At 41.6% G+C, this 16,436-nt stretch overlaps 1 protein-coding gene across 5 annotated transcripts in view; it reads right to left on the reverse strand.

The window, feature by feature from the left end:
• The window catches only part of il1rapl1a (interleukin 1 receptor accessory protein-like 1a), a 277,412-nt gene that overhangs the window by 231,896 nt on the left and 29,080 nt on the right, over positions 1–16,436 (reverse strand). For all 5 annotated transcript variants that reach the window (XM_033618136.2, XM_033618134.2, XM_033618135.2 and 2 more), the window contains exon 2: positions 10,911–11,012. In XM_033618136.2, coding sequence (XP_033474027.1) covers positions 10,911–10,992 — 82 coding nt within the window. In that variant the 5' untranslated portion in view covers positions 10,993–11,012. The remainder of the gene's footprint in view (positions 1–10,910; positions 11,013–16,436) is intronic.

Genomic DNA, 16,436 nt, shown 5'->3' on the forward strand with positions numbered 1-16,436 from the left:
CGAGGTCAGACATCTGGAGGGAGCTCGAAGTAGAGTCGCTGCTCCTTTGTGTCGAAAGGGGTCAGTTGAGGTGGTTCGGGCATCTGATGCCTCCTGGGCACCTCCCTGTAGAGGTTTTCCAGGCATGTCCAACTGGTAGGACGCTCCAAGGTAGACCCTGAACATTCTGGAGGAATTCTATATCTCATCTGGCCTGGGAACGCCTCAGGATCCCCAAGGAGTTGATGGAAAACATTGCTGGGGAGAGGGACATCTAGAATACCTTGCTTAGCCTGCTGCACCTTTGACCCAGAAAAGCGCTTGAAAATGGATGGATGGGAGGCCTTATAGTTGAGCACAACATATGCAGAGGGTGGCCTCTGTCCTTAAGACTGTCAGGACTCTGCCCCAGAAATTGTGCAGTTGTTGGATATTACCTAGGATGAAAGCAAGAGTGTTTGAAAAGACTGAGGGGGATGTTATCTGCCTCAGGCCCAACTCTAAAGAGGAACAGTGGCTTATTCAGTTGACCAGCTACTACTGCCACTTCATCCTCTACTTCCCACACTGATAATTGTCTTTACTGATCTCTGATTCACTCCAATGAGCACAGCAGTGCCAACAGGTCTTTTAGAGGACCACAGAAGACTGGGTCTAATTTTGCTTTTTGTTTTGACTGCAGCCCGGCTCCAGTTTCATGCATTGGACGCCATACTGGAAGCATTTTTTCCCCCAAAGATAGACAGCAGATGATGAGGTTGCCATTGCTTTCCCAGTGAGGACATCTACATGCAAAATACACCGACAGCATGTATCACCCACGCACCCATCGTCTTCTGTGTAAGCCTACCCATCACCCATGTGTGTCACTGTGGGTAACACACATCAACTGGTCTGGATATTCCACTGTCCTGTTTCCCAGTGTGTTGTGTAGCATTCATTTTTTGTGCATGTTCATTTATCCTGCATACCTGCCAAGATCTTAAATATTACACTATTGTCTTTATCGATGAATCCATTGTTTGTTTTTCAATTAATTAAACATCTTGTTAATAAATGAGATGGCTGTGGGAAGTAACTACCATCCAAAATGATGTCTTCAAATCTTTTATTTTGTCCTACAGCAGCCATAAAAATAGTCATCATTCTATTGACTCAGAGATCTCATTGAGGAGAGAAGTCACTGTCAGATGTGCTGACAGTTTTACATGATAAAAGACTGACTGATCTCTACTGTCACAGATCCATTTTCTGTTGATCTAATCCATTTATCCTTCCAGCAATACTTCTAAACACCTTTTTTCCTCTATGCAGTCTTCTTCAACCCACACACTCTTGCTCTTAACAAGGTCTGACATGGCATTGTGTTGTGGTGTGCAGACCACCAGGTTTTGTGTTCTGTTCTTACTGATATTTAACATTCTTCACTGTGGCTTACAGCCTGCTGCAAACTGGTAATTGGGTTTGCGAGCGGACTGAGACCCCAGTTAAACAGTCCCTGTCTTGTCTGATTAAACTCTTGGTCTTTATGGGCCGATCTCCAGCACAGAGGCTGGAACAGGCCTGCTCAGGTCTGACTGGGCTGAGCCAGACCGAGAAGTCAACAATTGGACTCTGACGGATGGACCCTGACAGCTTGTCCCTGTCAGAGACCTTCTCAGAGTCCCGGCGAGTGAATCTCACGCAGTGTCAGCACAGCATTGGTCAGCCCGCTGCACAATCACACCGAGGTGAGAAGACACACTGAGCAGAGTGCCTGGAGTACAAACCCTCATTTGCGGCAGCAGAGCACACACAGCCCAAGATGTGGGTCAAACACAACCTGTGTGGGAACATGCATCCACAGACATGTGCGAATAACAAACATCACAAACCAAAAACAGCAATCTATCCCAATTGATATCCTATTCCGCAGAGGCTAACTGGTCATTAAAACTATGAACAGTGCCAAGTGTGGTGCAAACAATGAGGGAATAAGAGACACATGCAGCCTCCACACCTTTGGGAAACTCATTACTTCAAGTAATGCGGGCCCAAGCAGACCCCACATTGAATAATTGTAGGATTTCGGAGTGCTACAAACTCTGGGAATCCCATCCGGACATTGGGAAAATCAATTGAATAGCTGCTTTATATCCAGCGTCTCTTGAGGGCTAATCAAGCCCTCGTAGCTGATCCCTCACCCATAACCATTCAAGGTTGTGGACTCAAATTCCCTACTGTTTCCGCAATCCTACAGAAACAATAAAAGTATTCCCATCTGATACCAAATGCCCAACAAACTATTCATTCGAACAGCAATCCAAACAAAACTTGCTTTTTGTCTCGAACTTTGTTCTCGTCCCTCCAAATTGTGTCCGGATTTCTGGTTTGGACTCAACAATAATCATGGTAATAATAACTACCTATAAATGACTTTGACCTAGGTGCAAGTAAAAAGCCAGAGGTGGTCATTTGAAGTTAATTTAATAGCAGTCATGAGGGTCCAGCTGCTCCATCTCTTTCATCCCCAGCACATGAAGACAAATATCTAAAACCTTTGAACCAGAAAACAATCACCCACCAGGGACTTTATCAACCAATTAATCTCCTTTACTACCGCATTTCATCTTTAACAGACACCAAACCTTCATCCTGCTCAGTTTCCCAGAGACTAGTACTGGAGAGAACGACGGCAGAAAAATTAATTCGACAAGAGTCCACAAGGCAACACAATTTAATAAAGTAAAAAATAAGATACTAAAATTACAACGTTTGCAATGTCTCCACCGACAAAAGGCGGTGGTAGTTTATTCTACAATTAAAGGAACAGATGTCAACAGACAGTTCATACTCAAGGTATTTTAATCCTGAATCCAAGGTTCATACAAATATTACACAATGAAATTCAAGGACTGTCAAGTACTTTGTCAGGCACTGTTTTGTCATTTTCAAGGACTTTCATTCAAACCAAATGATTTTTGAATGTACATTTTCATTGATAATTCATAAATCACACTCATCATCACTATCCGTTTATTACATTACTCTTTTGGGCATAACTGTATCAAATCCTCTACAAAACTTTAAATGTCATCGAACCATCTGAAAAGTAACTCAATGAAATGATGCCAGCTGGAACCTAAGTTCCACTTTCAGCAGAGCTATTACATCGGCAGAGCTACATTAACTATAAGAGAGAAAACTTATTTCACAGTTAAATAACCAAAGCCATCATACACTGTAACTTTGTAGGATAATAACTGTGTAATAGATTTTCAGACTACAAAATTGCCTAATCAATTATATTTCATTGATCTTTTGAAGCAGTTTTTTGGGTCTGATCAGGCTAATGGCTGATTTCACTGATATGAGCTTTGCCTTTTATGTTAATTACCATCATTGTCTTGAACGGTTAGTTACAGTGCAACACCAGGCGTCTATGTATTATCTATTAGTATAACCTTTCAGTGTAGCTATTACATCGCTCACTGCTGAAGAGATAGGGAAGCAAATCATGGTGAAAAGCCGGCTCATTTAGTTACACTCATTAAGTTATATTATTTTTAGCCATGCCAACATAGGCCTACTGCTTTTGCTGAGATTTTAAGAGTGAAGCGAAGTAAAAATGAACTACAGTGTTGGACTGAACTAACCTGGAAATCCAGATGCCCCGCCCCTAGCAAAAGAGGACCGTGTCCATTTAATTTAGCTTTGGATGAAACGCTAAGCCAACTACACTTATCTTTTTCCTTGAGAGAGGAACAGAAGACTGCCCTAGAAGCCTTCGTTTCCAGGAAGGACGTTTTTGCTGTTTTGCCGACGGGATACTGCAAAAGCATAATATATCAGTTAGCCCCACTGTTCGGCAAACAAATGGGGCTTAGTGCAATGAATACGTCACCTTGTTTTTTGCTCTGATTGGCCATCGTGCTATCCAATTGCATGCGGCGGCAATTGAAATGCCTCAGTTAGTGCCGCCCCTTGGGTAGGAAGGGTGTATCGCTGAGGGCCAGACTCAAAATCTTTCTAGATTTGAGTCAGGATTTCCAGGTAGGGCTGAACATCATCGAAGCGAAGAAGAAAGGAGGGGGTGAGGGTGCCGTGGAGTGGAGTGGCGCGAGAAGGTGTCAGAATTTAAAAAGAGAAAAGCGATTTCTGATTCTGAGCATTTTAATCACAATGACCTGATGAACAAAACTGTGGTTAATTATAATAATTCAGACTTTGACTTAATACAAACAAATAACTATGACATTAGCATTGTGTTGCCCTGCCCAAAATATATAATTTATTAATTGAATTAATACCATTAACATGCAGGTGATTATTCGACTAATGGCCCTAAATGACTACTATTGGTCGACAAGGAAAATTCTTTGTTGGTGGCAGCCCTAAAAGAAACATTGCAGGGAACATGTTTATTTGTGTATGTTTGTGCCCACAGATGCGCATTCTTCCCTGCTGTGTGTGTGTGTATGTGAAAGACAAATAGAGAGCGAGAGCCCATGTCCAAGACTTCCAATGTGAGCTTGTCTGATTCTCTACATGCCTCCATTTATAATCTTCAAGGTAGACAGAGGAGCCTTTCAAAGTGCCATTAAATAGCCAAACTGCCCCGTGACACTGCATCACCTCTGACCCCTCAGTTGGGGGGTAATATTGACTTTCCTGCTATCGATATTTGACCGAAGGCCCCAGAGGACCCACTTGATTTAATTGATCTGATGAGCTGTCCTGTGCCTGATCTATACTGAAATCCTCCATGGGCCAAAGCGAACAACCACACAGGTGCTCACGTGTGTGGGGATACAAATGTAACAAACACATAATCACACACGTGCACACCAGCAGTCAATTTCCCATTGAGGACAGCTCAATATATGAACAGAAAACAAGTTAAATTCTATTAAATGAGTCTCTTATTGTGTTACTGTATCCTATAACTAAAGGAGAGAAAGCTTATTTCACAGTTAAATAACCAAAGCCATCAAATACTATGGATAGATGGATAATAATTGTGCAATAGATTTTCCAACTACAAAACTGCCTAATCAATTATATTTCATTGATCTTTTTAAGCAGTCTTAAGGGTCTTATCAGGCTAATAGGCAGTTATCACTGATATGAGCTTGGCCTGTTTTTCAGCTAATTAAAGGTATGATTATCATCTTGAACACTTAGTTACAGTGCAACACCAGGCATCTATGTATTATCTATTTTAAGGTCAATAACAGCAACTCTAAATGTTGTATATGTCCAGAGATTTAACAACACAGATTTACAACGTCCAGTGTTTAACCAGAAGCTGGAGGTTGATGATTAAAGGACAGTGGACGGGGAGAACTGCAATATATTGAGTCAAACAGGTAGAGAGTTAAAAGGTAAGATCAGCATTTTTCAATCTGTCCCATGTTTCTGTGTCTAAGTGACTAATGGAATAACAATTTTTGAAATTGGTCCAGTCCTGAGTGAAACCACTGCCACCAGTAGCGGCGAAACGGGCTGCACTTAGCCACTCTTTTTTGCCACTGGCTAGCTTGGTCTTTTATTCTAAATGTCTGACAAGATTATGAAAAGGATCTCTAAAGAGATAAAACTGTTTTTAAAGAGTAAGATCCTTTTTGTTTAACCAGAAACAGCCCTGAAATTGCCATTGCCAAACCCCCCAGACTCCATATAAATAAACAGATTTTATCATTGTAAAACACACTTCATTCAGGCTGCTTTCAGACCTAGAGTTGTCTTCCTTTGGTACGATTAGTAAGTAAACAAATCGTTGAAGAAGAGTACACTTGCAAGATAAATGTGACACTTTCTAATGTCACAATGGAGGGACAACTACGCAGGTTGATTTTAGCGCTGCTCATCGTGGACTATATTGCTGTCATTGTTCATTTTAGTCAAACCATACAGTTTGAAAACGAGGCGCGGCTCCAACTAGAAAACAATGTTTTGATGCATTGGATGTGCTGAATGTGCATATTAAGGCAGTACAGGAGGAGGTGCACATTAATAATCCTCCAGGACTGTAACATGCTCATGTTTAACCCAAACAATGTGTCATGTGACTGCAGTTGGTTCAGATCCAGGTCGGAACACGTTCTCACTACAAATGAACTGCACCAGAGTTTGTTTGTAACCGGACTGAGACCACCTCTTCAAGAAAGTCTCAGTCCGGTTGTTTTGGTGCACATCTGAGCGTGATTGCTGTGTTCACACCTGCCCAAATGAACTGTGCTGAGGGGGCAAACGAACTTGAGTTTGATTGAACCGAACCAAACAGGGCAGGTGTGAAAGTACCCTTAGAGTTGACAGAAACAAATCAAAACTAACAGCAGCCGACTCTAGCCTGGTTGAAGTAACCCTTTAATTCACCCAGTTAGATGTGAAAGTATGCTGACCCTATACATGTTTAAATAGTCATTTAGCACAATGGAGTCTGGTGGGTTTGGCAATGGAACTTTGGGGCTGTTTCTGGTTAAACAAGAAGGATCTTACGCATTAACAAAAAGGTCTGTCTCTGTAGGGATCCTTTTCATAATGTTGTCAGACACTTCCATCAATTACAACCTTATTAGCCTAATCGTTATGAAATAATCCAATCCAGGAGACAGCTGAGTGTCAACTCTGCAGATCACCAAGTCAAGCAAACCAGTGGAGCACAGGGGGAGGAGCCGGCCATAACAAAATATTGTGGCATTATATTTTGCAATACAAAAATGATATGCATTGTAGAGCCAAAGACTGGATTGTAGTATCAGCTAAATCTTTTCAGTCAATTTTTAAATTACAAAAGCAAATTTTCAGACCAGACCATTTTGACTCAAGCTGTATCTCTTTATACAATCCATGTTCCCCGTATGCTCATAAAAATGTTGTCATTATGAACTTTAGCAGATGTGTTTTCACCTTCAGCATATCTGCATCTGTTCATCTCTGCAGTCTTCTGACCATTACCTTTGTTTGAAATTCATGCAGCCTCTAGATATCGCTGCATTTCGCAAATAGATGTAAACAAGTTGTCATTACTGTGGTGGTGTGGATGAAAATGACAGAACGTACCCTGGGTGGTTACGTTGTCTCACTCTTTACTAGACCAGTTTGAAAAACTGTTGTTTCCAATAGTCACTGGGTCCTGGGACCAGGCTGAAAAATACCAAATATACCCCTTAAGGCCTGGCCAAACTACCATTTAAAATGGCTAAATCACTCATACTTAACTGCACCTCGATCAGCAAAGAAAATTTGAGCCTATTTTTCATGTTCATGTCCAACTTTGGTGAACTTTGACACACAATTTTACCACATAACCCAATAGCAAACTGTCTCGCTGAGAGCCAAAGAGTCCAAAATGCAGAAAGCTATGGTAGCTTGTTAGCAATATTGCAGCATCCAGTTTATTTAACCTCCTCTGTCAGGGTATAAACTGCTCCAGAGAGGAAAGAGAAATGGTTTGCAGACATTTATGAGACAGGAGTCAATGCAAATACATCTTTTAAATAGACTGTGTGAACCTATTGTCCCTTTGGTGACCGAGCTAACTGACAGCAAGAAAGCCTGCTAGTTTGGAGAGATTTTTTTCTCCCCTTTAGTACCTTTAGTCTTTATTGAGTGAAATAAAATACAATCCTGAATCTGGATACAACACAATATATTTTAAAGTTTGTATCCGAGGTGTAGGAGTATGGGTAAGTGGGTCTGTATTCTGTGTCATTGACCATCTTCTTTGCAGGTTGAAACACATTATTCATTGATAAGTTGCCCTTCTGCTCTTTGTGCCTGTGTCTGTCAGGTGGGTGTGCTTCCTTCAATATAAAACCTTTATCTAAAGGTCAGTCCTTAAATCTTCAGACATGCCCACTCATGTCTGCAGAACAAATACACCCAGACACACAGAGACACGTGCAAACACACACAAACGTGCATGTTCTTGTATGCAACCAACAGCACAACAAGCATTATCGTACATGATTTTACCTCCCGGTGGTTCTTTATTAAATTCGTACGTGAATACTGTATTTAAGAAGTGCATTATAATGCACAAGGCCTACTTTTTCTCTGTGATAGCACCTTGTCCTCACAGTGTTTTAACTGACTACCTGGATGCCTATATGTATTCCCGTCATGAAAAGCCTCTACCTTCAATCTTTTTGCTCTCCATTTTCTCTTTTGACCTTTGCATTTGTTCACAATTGATGCTCAATTTGCTGGCATTTAGAGCCAAAATGAGTTTCGCAGTAACCCTTGGTGACCCAGTCACTGAGCAATTGGATCATTTGGTAGCTGTCACTCTCTGTAGATTGAGGCACTTCGAGCTAATTTTGAGAAGTACAGTGTATATCATTTCATTAATTCACCTGCTCTTCACCTCAGACGCAGGAAAGAAAAAAAAGCTGCTCTTGTATCTAAATTGCTCAACAGAGCTCCTTGTTTCTTGCGTTACTCATTCCTACATAGATGCATTTACCTGCCTATCATCTTCTTCAACAATGTTTTAAAGCAAGCAACACACACTCACACATGCACAACAGGAGCTGTGGTTACATGGACAATATGTCTTCAGTCCAACTGAAATCATTCTGATTAGAGAATCCAATCACATGGACGCTACATAAAGCATACATGTGTTTACATGCTCCAAAGCATTTAATCAGAGTATATCTTTTCTGGCGTGTGCAAAGTGGTTCCACCCACTGTGAAGCGTCTAATCTGCCCGAAGTATAAAAGAAGAATTTTTCCCCCAACCTTATCGAGAAAATATAATCTGTTCAATACAAAAAGTATAGAGGGAGAAGAAGTGGTTATGCCTGCTAATGAAACTTAGTGTAAGCCAGGTAATTTATTGGAGCTACGAACTACTATCGGTAGACATTACAATTCACCTATGTTCCCTAAACATCTCATAAGCAGGCTTCTGCTACTGGTACCGATGGACTGTTCTTCTCCGGAGCCTTTGTGCTCCACTGTCTTGCAGGTTAACTCATATTGCAGCTATGCCTGGATGGTGTGTCGTGGATGTGCCGCTGCCATGGTCCTGCCTGACCATACCATTTTTTCCCCATTAAAGGGTTTTTGGGGGGAGTTTTTCCTTATCCGCTGTGAGGGTCCAAAGAACAGAGGGATGTCGTGTGCTGCAAAGCCCTCTGTGGCAAATTGTGAGTTGTGATATTGGGCTTTGTAAATAAAATTGAATTAAATTGATTGTCAAGCAACTCCACAATTCAGCCTGCAGCAACGTTAGGTAAGATTACTGTTTCAGAATCAAAGAATACATTTATTAATCACAGCACTCGCATAAGAATGTAGCACATGCAAAGGCACACACTAATTTTTTTTTTTTTAATTCATGAAATATTCTGTCAAAATCAGCAAAGGGAGGTGCGTAAAAACAGTTGTTGCTGCATGTTGTGTCTGGCACTTAATGTTACCCCCCGGTGAGGCAAACATGCACAGAGAGAAAATACTCATTCCTACCAGAGAGCAACAATCAGATTGGGTGTTAACATGGCTATAAGACGCCAATAAGGCTGTCTCAAATACAATTCTAAAGGGCTTCAGTGATAATTAGAAGTGATTATATTTGAAGCTTCGACGTGATGCAACAGGACCTGGGGGGGCGGGGGTAATAGTAATCAATCATATTCAGATATGCTAATCAGCCGACTTTAGCAGGACTTAGCACCGCTGCGTGTGTGTGAAAGAGAATGATAGAGGGAAGAGAAGGTGGAAGGTGGACTATTGCAAGCAGTGTTTCTGTAAGCTATTAGTAATTAATGTTGTGGGTTGGGCGTCATCACTAGATGCAAAGCATTTGCTTCACTACAGTTGGCAGCCATGGATAGCCATCCACAGCTTGTCTTACCTGTTCTTTGTTGTTCCTTTTTACCGTCTTTTCTTAAACAACCTATAAAATCAGCCACTTTTTGTCTTCTTTGTGCAGCACTTTGCATCGAGCACTTTGATTGACTGTTAAACACGACAGGAAATGGTAATGTCACCGCTAAAATAAGACAACTAATTACGCTCTCTGTCACAGCAACACATATGAATAAAACTGAAACTGTAAAAAATGGAATCAAATGTTTTTTAAAAATCCATTTTTTGCAGTCGAGCCCTCAGCTATTCCAAATGATTTTGATTCTTCATCTTTGGTTCAGAAACACAAACAGACCCTGATGAATTCATTGGAGGCACCGGATCAATCACAGGAGTTGATGACTGCACTAAGGCCACCTCATTCCTAATTCTTGCCACTTTCAGTAGTGTAGTGAAGGGTATATGCAGGTGCATACCCACCCCTTTTCTGGCCGTCTACAGTATACCAGACTATAAGCCAAAAAGCCATTGGAACATATAGTATATAGCATATACCCACTTCGTCTTCAACAACCTATCCATTGACCCAATAGTACTTCCACCTCATCAACTACCACTACACCACTGGCCACCTCCTTTAAGTATTTGAATACCGATTGGGATTTTGATTACCATGGTAACAATTGAAGCCTTGAAGCATTTGGTTCAACCCTGGGTAGAAATATTTTCTTATTCAACAGGTTATCACCCCTCTAAACCCGACTGAAAATTCCTTCTGATCCAGTGTACCATGAGGCTAAATGGAAACAATAAACAAGAATTAAAGTTTTTTCACCATCTAAACACAATGCAATGGTGGGAATCGTTGTGACTTAACGTCTAGACTATTTATATTTAGTGTAGACAGAAGTTAATAAAAGAAAGGCACAATAATGATTAATTTATGTCAGTGAAATTTACCAGAAGCCTCCTAATAGCATCAATGGCCTAATAAATCATTGGTGGTTGGCGGCAACCATAAAATACAGATACAACTCTGGAACACACTGATACATAAAAACAACCATTGAAATAACACACACTGGGTGCATGCACGGGCTTCACACATACAAGAAAGGAGGTGTGTTAAATACCTGAGCCTCTCTTGGAGACCACCTTTACACTCTTGGACAGCGTGACGTACAGCAGGATCAGCAGAGGGCTGGGAGGTCTCATCTTCCCCCCGTCCTCAAAGCCTGCAGGAGAAGGAGATGTGGGCAGGGAGAGGGAGGGATGGCAGGAAAGAGAAAAAGAGAAAGAGAATGATCAGTCAAGGCTTGTACACGAGATCAAGTACCTCCTTGTTGCTACTAGACAAGAGTAAGTGTCAGTGTGAAGGGATGTTCCATAAAGGCCTAAACACTGTTGTACAAACATTCGCACAGACACACAAACACTGATACACACTTGGACACTCACATTATAGCATTTTGTACATTCCCCTGGGGGGTCTTTCTTGTAATGATTTCCTCTCATGATTGCAATTGAGACGAGTTATCATAGCGGGGATATATATTTCATGAGAAACCATTCCCGAAGATGCTGACGAATCAATAAAGAAATAATTACATGTGTAAGAAACACTACTTTCACCACCAGCTTCATTAAAAACATCAGAGACCTTGAAGGGAATTTCAAATTATCACCTTGTGACTTGTGGAGATGCGGCAAGTATCCCACCCATATCCCTTATCGACTCATATATCATATTAATTGATGGAGGTGACTCGTTCTCCACTCCTCATCTTCTCTGAGTAAATGACATAATCTAACATGTAGTAATTACCCTCTAATAGCCATCTCCTGAAATAAGAGCTGGTGCTGCTGAATAAATTTGATGTTAAATAAAAAAGAAAAAGAATACACTCATCAAAGTAACAGTTTATTAGTTTTACTGCTAGCCAACGGCAACACCCTTCAAAATCAACCATCATCTAACAGACAAAACAAGCCATAAATGAAAAGTTTAAAGTGAGGTCAGTAAGAGTTTGACATGTTTGACAAGAAAATGGTCAACATTTTGGAAAATACTCTTTTCATTTACTTCACTGTCATAACTGTATGCTGAAGCTACGGCCAGCAGCTGTTTGGCCAAGTGGCGACCTCTGGGGCTGAAAACCTAAGCCAACGTCAAAGTGCTAAATGGCCACTTGAGGCTGGCTCCAAAACCAAGTCAATCACACAGAGTGGTGCAGGAAAAGCCCTGTTTACACTGAGCAGTACAGTACGGTTCAGTTCAGTTCAGTACACTTTTTTTCCGTTTCCACTGTGAAAAGTTGTGGATGGTACCAATGGAACTGTTCTGTACCGTCCCCATTTTTGGTCCCCCCTCTGTTGGGGTACCTAGCACACAGATCTGGTACTAAAAGGTGGAGCTGTCAACACTGCAGTCTGTTGATTGGTCAATAGAGGACGGTCGCTCTGCTCAGGGCTGAGTTGTGACTGGTTTAGAAGCTCATGTTTTGTTCTACGACATAAAATATGTCAGTAAAAATAAAAAAATTTAAGCTTTTACATGTCTTTAAAAGGCGGTGGCTAAGAATGTCATCCTGCCGAACACAGCTTCATAGCCTCGTTGTGGTGGCGATGTTGAAGCCATGTGACCAATATGTAGTTTGTTTAAGGGCTAACGTTAGCTTTTTACTCTACTAATCATAAAAGTGGTGTTCATTTGTGATGATTATCTAGTTGAATCATTGTATCATAAACTTTTCGATGCACAGAACTTTTTTTCTGCAAAAAATCAGGGAACAAAAGCGATGTTAACTCCTGTGTTGGTCTCCAAAAAATGTAATTTCTGCAGCACTCTGTAGAACACCATGTTTAAATGTCCAACTTTACAGCAGAAATAAACATGTTTAAAGAACAGTTTTGGTCTCTATAGCCAATTTCAATATTTATGACAACTCTATGGGGGGTGACTTTTTATATAACCCACCCTGTGTAGATTTTATCAAGGCTTACAGTTATGCATAATTAAGGGCGGGCTACTTTAGGTAACAAGCTGTCTGTGAGGCATCACCAGATTCTGTGAGTCAGATCCACCTCTCGCTCCTCCACAGCGCCACCCTCGCATTCAAATATTGTTACTTATAGCCCCAAAAATCCATCTTGGCAATGGCCGAAATTCCAAACTTGAGGCATCAAAACAAGTATGTGGGTGATGTCACGGTGGCTACCTCGATTATTTTTACACAGTCTATGTGTTCACCTTTGCTTAGCATGAAGACTGGAAGCAGTGAGGAACAGCTAGGTCGGCTCTTCCTGAAGCTAACAATATCTGCTGCTTCCAGTCTTTTATGCTAAGTTAAGTTAGCTGGCTGCTCCCAGCAGGATCATATTTACAGTACTGATATGTGTGCGTGGTATCAATCTTCTCAACTAACTCTCTGCAAGAGGGCAAATGAGCATATCTCTCAAAATGCTGAACTAATCAGCAGGGTGGAGACCCATTGCTTTGTTGCATTGTTTTAACAGAGGGAAAAAGCTCCCGCTCTACTAATGCTGCCAGTCTGTGTAGCTGTACATGTCAGAGTTACCAGACAACCACACAGAAGGTGATTGGAGGAGAAAAGCAGATCCATGTTCCTGTGCAGTGTAACTATAAGAAAAGCAGAGTACAACGCAGCAAATTAACCCAATGAACCAGAAAGTAGAAGACGAGGCGCCCTGGCCTTTGGACACACAGACTAACGGCGCAGCGAGCAGGAGCCAGGAGGGACCCTGGAGTCGGTGGCAAGTCACGTGCACTCCAGATTAGCATAGCTAATGAAAGGAGCCTCTCTCAGTGTGTGTTTACACGATACTCGCAAGGCCCGCTCTGAAAAGAAGCCTTTCTCTTCTCCTCGATCACATTCTACTAGGAAACAACGTTCCAGTCGATAAACACCGCTCTGCCAATAACATTCTGGCAAATGCCACAGCTGAAGGATTGGCTCCTCTTTGCTCGGCTAAAAGGCCTTTAAAAACACTTGCCGATAAGCCGCTCGCTTCTAATTGTGTGTTTGTAGCTGCGGCGGTAACCCCGTGCTCAGTTTATGGCCATGTGCGCACACACATCATCAATCAGAAACACTCTCAAAAGGTTCACACCCTCGAGAGGTCAGTTCAGATTTCAATTCAGATAAGAGACCTCAATCTGAATCACCACGATAACCCTCTTTATACATTAACACATCAAATGACCACTGGTGCAATACTGCCCCACGGATGTAACAAGATGGGAGTAATGGAGTGACATGCAGCTACTGTGAAAGAAGTAAAAAACTTAGGGGGAATTTCACTGACACCATAATCACATGCACACAAGCAGAAGAGAGAGAAACATCTAGAGATGATAACATAATTGTGGCTGCGTGATATTCAGTTCTCCACTTCTACTTACTGAAAGTGCACAGTGTTCTTTCATGCACTTTGTAAAACCTTTTAACCCTGCTACAGCCCTCCTCCAATACCTGTTACTGTACATGGTGAGCTTCTGCTTTAATCAGCGAGCTTGATGTCTTTGTGGTGTGATTACATATAAAAAAGTGGAAGAAAATGTCTGCCTCGTAAGTAGGGGTGTGCCACAACGTCTCGTTCACAATATTACTGGTGTAATTTTTAATATCATATGAAAAGTCATATCATGATACTTGTGATATTTCGGCTTATTGACATATTGACGTCATACTGTTACCCACAGCAACAACAAGCATGGCTGAAAGCGAAATTATTCCCGACTCTGCGGTGTTTCCAAAAAGAAGGAGCAGCTTCAGTACAGTAGTGTGGAATAAGTTAATAAGAAGTTACTGTTGTTCACAAACTAAAGAAATGACAGATCTTTTTTTTAATTTTTACTGAATATTTGAAGGCAAAGTATAAAACTATATCACTTATTTTGTTGCAATTCTATTTTTCTTAAATTAATAATACCTACTAATTACTTACTAATGTGTCATGTCGTCAAGAATATCGTTATTGCAAAAACACACATATTGCCCACCCCAGACTATTACACTATCTTGTAGAAACAACAACGTCATGCAGTTTGTGAGACAAGTTTCTTTGCAGAGGCCTGACTTTCAGAAGACGACCGCATTTGGATTTTGGGACAAAAAAAAAAAAAAAAAAAAATCACCTCTATTTTCCAGTATTGGCACAAATGACACACAAATATCTATGTGCTCCATGCATCAGCTCAGACTCAGACAGTGAGCAGCTGTTGGGCTCAGCGCCTCACATCTTGGATGAGAAAACGGAACATACTGAGCTTCAACAAGGCAGGGATGCTTACGGTATTTTTCAGCAGTTGTAGGTAGCTGTATAGCAGGCTGAAAAGGCATCTGAAGCTTTTTTTCATGTGAATAGAGGCTATTTGATGAAAATGTTTTCCTGGCAAAAAGAGGGAATAAACAACGATAAAAATACAATAAATAACAACAACAAAAAACACTGATATCTGCATTGGCCATTGCAAACATCGGTATTTGCCCGGGATTTCACCACAGCCAACATCCCCAGTTTGACTCTGGCCAGGGTTGTTGCATGTCTCCCTATACTGCACTTCCTGTCTATATCTGTTCCAATAATGCCAAAAAGCTGACTTAACTTCAAGCTGCTGATACAAGTTGATTCACCTAACATAACAGAGTGATTGACAGGTTTGTTCTTTAGATGCAGGATGGAGAGCTCCCCGTCACAGCCTGATTCAATACAACAATACCAGCGCCACTCCTCTGTGTCCCAATCATGTCACGCCTTTACAGGCTCAGTGGTCTTTGGTCCTGTCAGCCATGACATCACCGGCCTGCCATCCTTACACACAGAGGGGCATTGTGCCCCTTGTACGATCCCCAAAAACACCCAAAGCACCTCAACACCCCCTCACTCCTCCACTTCCCCTCATTTCTCACCAGAAGTTGAAACTGCTGCACAAAAGCATTCAAAGAGAGACTTTAGAATTGAAACCAGAGTGGCTCTCCGGAACAGGCCGCTCGCCGATGTGTGGGAGAAAGTATTAACAGATATTAAACATCCGTCTGTGGACTCTGTAAAGCAGCAGGATTCCTGTAAAAGATGTAGCTGTTGAGAATTTGCAGTGACTAAGCGGAGTGTGAAGCTGTTTGTTTTAAACATGCATCACTCGGCTCTTGAAGGTTCTCTCATCGTTTTGTGCTGCACAAAGGGAGCTTACACCGAGGTTAAATAAAACACTAGTCACTTCTGAGGTGTGTTCCCCCACAAGGCCAAATAGCCTCACAAACCAGTGAGTTTATTTAAACTATAAATCTCTTATTTTTCTTCCTGTGTAATTGACTGATCCAACACTCATCTCACCTTTTTTTGAAGGTATCTAAATACAACCTACAGGCTTTACTGTCTCCAAGAACGACTAATTTAATTAGGGGAGAAACACTTGCTTTGCCACTACTGGTAGCATGAGGCGGTACCTGCAGCCCAATCAGGTTGCACAGGAAGTCCAGTTCCTCCAGGACTGTACATCCATACAAGCAGTCGCAATAAGGTTTGTTGTGTCTCCCAGTACAGTCTCAAGAGCATGGAGGAGATACCAGGAGACCGGCTGTTACACAAGGAGAGCTGGACAGAGCCGTAGAAGAGCATCAACCCTACAAAATGAC

Source organism: Epinephelus lanceolatus, chromosome 14 (genome assembly GCF_041903045.1).
Source record: "Epinephelus lanceolatus isolate andai-2023 chromosome 14, ASM4190304v1, whole genome shotgun sequence".
NCBI lineage: Eukaryota > Metazoa > Chordata > Actinopteri > Perciformes > Serranidae > Epinephelus > Epinephelus lanceolatus.